This window comes from Pundamilia nyererei, unplaced genomic scaffold (assembly GCF_000239375.1).
Source record: "Pundamilia nyererei isolate P.nyererei 1_Seehausen unplaced genomic scaffold, PunNye1.0 scaffold00001, whole genome shotgun sequence".
In the NCBI taxonomy this organism is placed as follows: domain Eukaryota; kingdom Metazoa; phylum Chordata; class Actinopteri; order Cichliformes; family Cichlidae; genus Pundamilia; species Pundamilia nyererei.
This window is the reverse complement of record NW_005187402.1, coordinates 4,264,546-4,273,898: the sequence shown is the minus strand read 5'-3', so window position 1 is coordinate 4,273,898 and position 9,353 is coordinate 4,264,546. Positions and strand designations below refer to the sequence as shown.

General features: G+C 38.8%; 2 protein-coding genes across 3 annotated transcripts in view; one reads left to right on the top strand and one right to left on the bottom strand.

The window, feature by feature from the left end:
- The window catches only part of brd8b (bromodomain containing 8b), a 15,095-nt gene extending 13,402 nt beyond the window's left edge, over positions 1-1,693 (top strand). For both annotated transcript variants that reach the window (XM_005719479.2, XM_005719478.2), the window contains one exon: positions 377-1,693. In XM_005719479.2, the coding sequence (XP_005719536.1) occupies positions 377-436 (60 nt within the window). In that variant the 3' untranslated portion in view covers positions 437-1,693. The remainder of the gene's footprint in view (positions 1-376) is intronic.
- A 246-nt stretch (positions 1,694-1,939) lies between these two features.
- On the bottom strand, positions 1,940-3,568 carry LOC102192923 (DNA damage-inducible transcript 4-like protein). The gene is made up of 2 exons (XM_005719477.1): positions 3,266-3,568; positions 1,940-2,723 (listed from the first exon to the last, which is right to left on the bottom strand). Exons 1-2 carry the CDS (start codon positions 3,432-3,434, stop codon positions 2,281-2,283), a joined length of 612 nt encoding a protein of 203 aa, XP_005719534.1. The 5' UTR covers positions 3,435-3,568; the 3' UTR covers positions 1,940-2,280.
- Between the last annotated feature and the right edge of the window lie 5,785 nt (positions 3,569-9,353).

The window sequence follows — 9,353 nt, the reverse complement described above, 5'->3', positions numbered from 1 at the left end:
CACACACACACACACACACACACACACACACACACACACACACACACACACACACACACACACAGGTAACTTTCATCACCCAAGCTTCCGTCGTCCTTCGGTTAATGCCAGTTTCCTGTGTTTTTCCGTTAATGTGCGTTAGCATCTCTGCATGTTCCAGTTTCTTTTCTCCTTGTTTTCTTTTTATTTTGCTCATGATTATTTTCTGTTCATCATTTGGGGAACGATGCCTTCCAGGGTGGATTGTGCTGTTTTTGTACGGAGCTCAATGACACAAGGAGGCCTGCCACAGGGCCTGCCTGACCTTTGACCTGTACATCTTTACGTTAAGCGTGCTCTTTCTCTCTCTCCACGTTTCTTTGTGTCTCTGCTGCAGGATGGAGGCACTAGGGGGCGGCGGAGTGCCATGGAGGCCGACCTCAAGATGAAGAAGTAGTGCAAGAGGGGGCTGAGAGCCGCTCTTCGAATCTTGCAGCTGATTGCTTTCTGGTCACTTTGGTCGTTTTCTGAAGAGGACTGTGCCGTCTCCATGTGCCTGGTTTTTGTGTGCACACACACACCTATACTAAGGGCCATAAGTGTGTGTGTGTGTGTGTGTGTGTGTCTGAGAGAGCTGTACAGTGTTTTCTCCGCTCCCATTCATGGGGTGCCATGGGATGTTGCACCAATTTTCCCAAGAATAATTTCACCAGCACGGGTAGCGGGGGTCATAATTTGCGGATAGAGAACAATACTTTCACCAGCAACCGTTTGTTTGGGATCAGATGGGAACGGGCCAGATGAGTTCTACTTGGCAGATTTGATCACTTTGAGTCGTGCATACGTCCGGCACCCGATTATGCTCAGCCCCTTTGGGCTGAACAGACGTCAACAACGAAGATGGCCACATGAGCAACCATGATGTATAGTTCCACAAATTCAAAGCGAGTCTTCTAGTTCTGCATGTTGGGCTGACACCACCCCGAGCAAAGAAATCTGTTAGTTTGATCACTGCTAAAGCATAATGGTAAAATAAGAGTTACTTAAAATATTTCATAAAATAGATTTCTGATCTTCTTTTTGGTTGCAAAATTGTGGTTTGTGTCTTCTATTAATAGTAATTTAATTGATTTGATTCAATCTATTGGCCATTGTCTACCAGTGCATGTTTCAGCCCATTAAACTGCAGATCCTTCACTTTTCTACTGATCGTACTTCTGAGTACAATTGATAATAAGGGTAATTATATAAATATAGATAAAATTCAGCCACAGGTTAAACTCAGTGTAACACTTTCAGCACTGAGCAGGGCTGCCACTGATGTTTGGCAACAAGCTCTTAACCTGAGGTATCGACAGCACCAAAAAAAGGCTTTCAAAACATTACCCGGCTCTACAAAATATTTAATTAGGTTGACCTCAAATGTCAAAGCCCTCCTTTTACAAGGAAATACACTAAGGCCCAAAGTTGCCCTTGAAGCAGCTTTAAATACCAGTGGTTTGACAAAACAGCTGTTTTTTAATGGGCTTTAACAGATTGTTGCTGAATCATTGCCACTTATTACTTAGGATGTAGGCTGTGCATAGAGCACAGGAAAGATTTTTGTAATGCGTGTCAAGGAGTGAAGTTTTGTACTGGAAAAGGTTCATGTAGTTGTGTTTGGGTAGCTGATACATTTGTGTAAATTTGTTAATAAAGATTTGATCTAAACGTGTAAGGGATCAGTTTGGGATTTAAGCAGCATTTCACTTTGAATTTCTTGAGTAATGATTAACCTGACAAGGGGAATTCATTCTGTGGGAACAGTTTCCTGGTAACTGCATTTTGTGCCCTCAGGCTTATTGTAATCAGGAACAGGATTATTTACAGTTTCTATTACCTGTAAATGGGTCTGTAATTATGATGGTATCACAGGGTCTGTGTGATCCCAGTGTTCAAAAGAAACATGCAAACACAGCACTGAAGTTGTGCAAAAGGTTTATTTTGCATTCTGTATATTAAGAGGCATCTTTCAGGAATGAGGCCTGCCCAATCCTGTACTGACACACTTCCAGTGTACACATCTTTACATTCAAATACTGGTGCAAAAATACTGTCACCAACTACAGAATAGAGGAAAGCGAAAAATAAATATAAAAAAGAAGAAAAATAGTGGGCCTCCTGTCAGACTTTCATACAGAAAAATAAATAACTCACTTTAAAAACTACAGGAAGGCAATCAGGTTCCAGTGCATGGCAGACTACATGTAGCTGATGGTTAAAACCACACACGGGTAATGGTTTAGCGTCTCATCTTCACCCCTAGTTGAAGTCGTGAACAACAGGACTGGCAGAGGAGTAGAGCTTCCTCTTGACCAGCCGGTACTCTGGTCTCAGCTTCAAAACTTTGTTGCCATCGAAGATGTTCTTGAATGACGGCCAGCCGTCACTTTCTGCCTTGAAGACCACAGATAGCTCGAAAGTCGGTGTGACGCTGGAATCGGGGAAGATGCTCCCGATGTACTTCAGGCCATCTTTGCCATCGATGTAGAGCTTGATGGAGGCCCCCCGGAGCCCACAGGGCTCATCAGCAGAGGCACGCACCACATCCTGACTAATCCTGGTGGTCATGTGGCGAGGCAGCAGGAGCACCTGGCAGTTGAGGATGGAAGCCTTGGCCTCAGTGAGGCGACGCTCCATCTGCTGAGTCACAACCTGCTGGAAAAGCCGCTGTTCGTGCTCCAGACCGGCGTCCAGGTCAGCAACTGAATAAAGAGACAAAGCAGCGTCAGAATGAGAAACAAGTCACACCATCTCATTAGAGTTTAATATCCACGTCAAAGGGTCCCTCTTCTCTACACTAGCAACGTTGAGTGTCAGACCCTTGAATCAATTCACTTTAGACAGATTTTAAATCACGTGAAAGCTGCAATTAATATAGTACGTCACCAGAATAAAGGCTTTGCATCAGCAGCGAACAAGGAAGCGCTCTGAAAAGCTACGCAAGTGATCAGCTGATCCAAAAGCTGAAGGGCTTGCATCAGGCGAGTGTCCTGTGAACGAGCACTGCCAGTTCAATGCCCCATTGTTCTAGCGCGAAGGTTTAGTTACTTCCAACCGGTTCCATGGTTTACTTTGGACCATTGATATTTAAATAGCATTAGCTGTGTTTGAAGGCTCTGCCAGCCAGAGAGAGAGAAGTCCTTAGATTAGGAGCACTTAAGGAAGAACCTTCGCCTTTTAAAAAAAAAAAAACTGGATAAAAGTATATAAAAAAAACAAAACACTAACTTTATGAACAACTTACAGGATGAAATGCTCTCGCTTTCTTCGTAGCTCTCGACGCTTCCCCGCCGGGATGAACTCATCTTTTGTCCTGTTGTCTTTAGCGGACAAAAGCACTTTCCTATCATCTCTACGACGTTTTCTTCCTCCGACAAGAGGTGTCCAAAGACCAGAGCCGAGCTATAGACCATCCTGATTCCTGTTTGTGAAGCACCGGTATCTCCTCCGAGCGTTTGGTCTGTGTCTTCTCCATGTATCGAGTTGGTTGAGCTGAGCGGCTGCTGTCTGTGAGCGCGGAGGTCTTATACCCGAGCTGTCAGTTGCGTCAGCTGAGCAATCGCACGTGTGGGCGGGGCTTGGTGGATTGAGCCAGAAATTTCCGGATCACGCAACGCGCGAGGAGATTGCAGAAAGTTGGTGTAAAAGCTCAGTAGTTATGTGTAATATTTAGTTTTATTATTCTTTTTTTTTAATGGAGATATTTACTTATGTATCGTCCTACCTTGTAATATTTTGTGCCTTGTACACGTCTGTTGTTTTTAACTATATATATTTATGAAAGTTTCAGCCTACAAAATAATATTAATAAAAGACTAAATAGATTTTAAAAAAGATAAATGACACATTAAAACAATTATGACATTAAAAGCACCAAAATATATCAAATAATGGACAAAATTAGTAAAATGACTTAAATTAACATTGTGTTTTTACTACCTGTTTTTACCTTTGTTTTTCCATTTCATTTTCCTTTCAGTTTACCTCATGAAAAACATTCCATTTTTGATGTATTTGTATTTATTTTCTAACTCCATTCCCACACATTTTAAGAGTATTTTCTTAAAACATTTTATGACATTTTCTAACATTTATTTTTATAACCCTGTAATATACAAAAATTTTAGATTTCCTGGAGAAAGGTTTGTAAATTTATATTTTTTCAAGTAACAAATAATCCCAAAAAAAAAAAAAAAAGTGGGCAGGCAACCATTCATTATAGTAAATAAGCTGAATAAGGTTTACAGTCAGTTCATACATGATTTTTGAAAACTCAAGATCAAAACAGAGAATATTTGGATTTTCCACATAATTTATATTTCCCTATTTTTCCAGAAAACCATATGGGAAGTAACATTTATTATCTATAAAAATTTTAATTCATATAATGTAGAAAACACACAAAGTTCACTTTTCTTCAGTCATGCTCCAGGACCTTTATTTGTAGTAGAATATTTGTATTAGCATGTGTCTGTAAATGAAGGCTCTAAATACCTGATTTAAAAAACTACTAGTACTAAAAAAAAATACTAATAAATGAACATGACATACAGGCTGCCATGGAAATATACTAGCCTGTGACGAAAATATAGGTCAGTACAGTGGGTGTTTGTGGTGTCAAGTTGAATACCACATCAGCTTTCACACAGAAATCTTCCATTGGGCTAATAGGTTTGTGGTAGTTTATTATTCATATGCAGTAAAATTACCTTTTTTGTCAGATACATATTTAACACATCTGGGCTTCTGGGTTTGGATTGTTCTCATGAATTTATCTAAAAGTGGCCTGCTGCAGATCCAAAGGTTTAAGCAATCCATCTAACTCTTATAACTGCACACAAGATTCCTCTGAATCCCACAGTGTTGTTTTCAAGTCCAGACACGATGGCGTCATAAATCATGCATTGCTCACAAATGACTAACTGTCTAATACACACCAGTCATTTAAATTCACATTCATCTGGCGAGGGAAAGGAGCTTTATCCTCCAATCAAAGGACAGTGTTTCCATGACACCAAATAGCTCCTTGCTTTAAGTCCAACCTACTTAGGTTATGTGAGAGCAGATAACAGTAGGTTACAGGTTAAAGACTCACACCTGAGTCATGGTTTTGGGAAATCTCCCTGCTGTGAAACGTCACAGCTGGCAGCCAGTCACGTTCAGACTAGCTGGTGTCGTCAAGTCAGAGGCTCGCCACTAAGAAGGAAGCGTCTTTCTGTGGAAATGCAGGGGAACTACACTGTGAGGTGACAAGGAAATGCAATGTATAGTGACAGTGCTGTAAAACCAACACTCACTGTTTAAGACATCCAGTGTGGTGTGTGTGTTTTTTAATTACACAACTATTCAGAATAAGCTTTCTGTGTTATGTCACTTCCAAAGTAAACTTCACACATGTAGTGTGTGAGGCGAGGGGTTTAATAACAGAGACTCAGATTAAGTTGTCACACTAACACAATTTTAAATGCATAGATTATTTTTGATACGCAAGTCTGATATGGCCTCATGCAACCGGTGATTTGCACCTGTTTTAAACCCTCTGCACTTACATTCACCAAGGCATCTCTTGATGACATTGTCCTCCAGAGTGTTGTCAGGACTTGGTTGTTGCTTTTAATAGCCAGAGAAATAATTCTGTGATCACCCTCTTCAGTTTCAGGCATTCCCAGTGCCCCTACTGTTTAGCTTCTGAAAATGCAGGAAAATGTTCAAAATTCCCAAAAAGTCCAACTTTTGTTTTCCTTGAATGAAAGCTACGTCCACTGTGGTGGTGCAGAGAAGCACAAAGACAAGATTTGGATCACTGTCTATAAATGTATGGACCTTAATGTAAAGCATAACAATAATACAATATATAATTCATTAAACTTAAAATAAAGTTTATTAGTGAACTCTATTATGAAGTGTTACCTTTGGTTCTTTTATTAAGATATTAAGAAAAGCTGCAAGGTGTGAGTACATGTGACACTAAATGATTCATATAACATATCCTTCTCAAAGTGAACAACACTTACTGCTATTCCGCTGACTCACTGCTGTAATTATAAAACGTCCTGTGAGCATTCAGAAATGTGAGCAGAGGAAAAATCATGTGCAAACAGAGCACCTTTCATTTAGTGCTAAGGAAGTGTTGCTACGTAAATGTAAATGTGACTTTTCTTATTCTTTTCTTATTTGTTTATTTATTATACTTTTATTATTGCTGCCATGGTTCTTAAATGTTTTACCTGCTGCACTTTTTAACTTATTAACTTCTGGATTAAATGTGTGACCTCTAAAACGATCACTGTCTGTGGCATATTTATTATCAGCAGTGGGGAAAGAAGGCTACATATAAATGAGGGAAAAGAGAAAAACTGGAAAAGTATAAAATTCAAAAGAGTTCATGTAAAGTCATGGTATTTAGTAAAGAAGAGGGAAGAGGAGGAAGATGTGTTCAATGACTGTATAAACAAAAGAAGCGGTCACAAGATGTCTGGCACCAAGCCTGTTTATCTGCATTTCACATGCACTCACAAACACCTCATGACTGGGAGCGCAGCCGGTGAAACTGCTCCGCGAGGTTGCATCAGATCAGTCGACAGCCACGGGGATCTGATCCAATTGTGCTGCATTATGAACACAGAACAGTTGTGGGGTTTATAATATTTAGATCGATAAAAGAGCAGAAAATGGAGATGAAACCGTGCATCAAGTGGACTCGACAGGCAAACACAAGTTATTGTTCCACAACCCATAAAAGTAACAAAGTGGAATTTTTTTCCCCTTTTGGCCTTCAGATGAAAAAATCTGCAAAGGAAAGCAGTCGTCTTTGGTTGCTCTCATGTGAATTAATCTCCACATTAAGGCCTAATGCTCATAACACTGAAAATACATGTTTAAGGGAAACATAATTCAGATGTTATTATATGAAAAAAGACTTGAATTCAGTGTTGAAGATGATAAGCATTCAACATAATAGGAACTAGTGAATTATGATGTTATTAGCTGATTTTGTAATATTTAGCTGGAGTTAAAAACAAGACAAAATGTGTGTTTTATGGAAGTTCATACGATGTACACCACTTCATATGAAGACGCTTCTGCTTTGGAGAAAAGAAATCACTTTTAGCTGAAGATACTTGTAACAAATTCTTTCATTCAGCAGTGTAACTGAATGTAACTGCGTACGCTAATATTTAATGATTGTAATTCTTTGTTCGATTAAAACAGACGCATGAGGCAAGTCCAACCTGTTTTCCTGAGAGGAGCAAAACAACACAACATCCCACACAGCTAACATCAGCTGACACACTGATGGATAGATAGGAATGAGCGCATTGTGGCAAAGCAAACACACAGAGCAGGCTGTTTACTAAATGTGAAGTTAAAAGTTAATATTAGTGAATTGACTTCGTGTGAAAATATTTCAGCTCGTGGCACAGCTGTTATTAAACCCCTCGCCTCACACGCCTCGGTACACACCATCAAAATGCTGGACTGTGAATAAAGATGTGTGGAACTTTTTGTAAACCCTCTTAAATCGAAGCTGAAAGTTGGCACTTGAAGTGCCAACTTTGATGGTGGTGTACCGAGGCACAATTATAAAGACTTTGTTAATTTCCAAATACCAGTGGACCTACCTGTGCTGATTATGAACATAATAATAATAATATCTACAAATGTGGCAGCTTTTATAGTGTTTTTGCACAGCATTCAAATGCTGTGCTTGTAATCGAGGCTTCATCACTGATCCATGAGCCAGTCTTCATTCTCAAGACTTTAAAGTATTCAGAGTTCCCCAGTAGTCCTTTTGGTCATGTGATACACATATTACAAGTATAATGCAACCCTGTGATGGAGTGAGTTGAAAAAAACAGGAGTCACAGGAATTATTAGAAAAATAGGGTTTCCATTTACTTAACCCCAAAATTACATTTACAAAAGTAATAAATGTTGAGCTCAAGAGGTCAAAGAAACAAAACTAAACTCAGGCAAAGAACTGAGCAAATGAATGCCCAGACAAACATAACTGACCTAAACAGGAAATGCCTCACAAGGGTATAGATAATGGCTGATCAGACCACTATGACACGCGAGGGGTAACTAAACAAAACATAGTCATAAAGTACAAAAACACCAACTCCCAGGCACCATGGCAGGTTAGTCAGAAGAAGCAACGGTTAGTCAAAGATCAAACAAAGTAATGAACTGGTATGAATACATAAGTAAAGTAAATGTGTGCGCTTAAAAATAGAACAAATGTATCCAAACCAATCAATAAACTTATTGGAAACTAAAGTGTGTTTTTGTGTTCAGATAAAAAAAAAAAAATACATAGGGGTTACGGACTTTTAGAGTGTGGCCATGGGTTTGATCATCACAATCCCAAATTTGACTTAACTCTAATTTTACTTCACAATAATAACTTTCCTGCGTTAACAAAGCTAAACCGACAGCAAAGGCAGAAGGAAAGCTGACGGGAAAACTAAACTAAACAGTAAAATAAAAAAGAAGAAAAGCTGCAGTTTCAGTCTTGTGACTTCCAGCAACATCGTCCACAATCGTACCGCACGCATGTTAACTGGAATTATAAACATCGGTTAAACCGTAATAACTTTATAATAGCAATCCAAATAAAGTTTACAGATTTATCGTTTTACAGACATCATTTGCACCTTTACAAAAACCTTTTTAAACCTTTATTAAAAACCATTTATGAAATAGTACATTCATTATTGTTACATTCATTGTTTACTGTGTTGATTCACAGTTGATTAACTATCAGTGTCCATTTATGACAGTTATTCCAGAATATCACCTAACAAAAATCTTGTAAAGCTGTATTGATTAAATATTGAGTTTAGTACATAGACATGAACATGTTGCACAAGCATGTTTTAGTGTAAATGAATGAATGTAATTAAAATTTCAGCTTAAAAAACTGCAGGGATTTATTCCATAAACTAGCATCTTTGAAATAAATTAGGAAGGCTGATAGATGATTCTAGTTCTTTTTGATGCGCCACCTGACTTTTGCAACTACTATTCACTTTGAACTTTTACTCGGACACCTACATTAACCTTTGTGTTTGGTTGTGAGAGCACAGATATAATTTTCTAAATGAAAGAAAGATTTTGATGATAAATCAATGTTTTCCTAGTTTTACAGATCGTTCATGGAAGGCGTAGCAGCCCACAGATGAGCTGAATTTGGCTGTTTTTAGCCATATTTAAGGGAGAGCTGCTGACCTTTTCCTCCTGCTTCAAAGAACACCTTTGGATCCTTTGTGTGCTGAAATATCCTTTTTACAATGTTAATTTTTAACTTCACAATAAAAGTCTCATGTTTA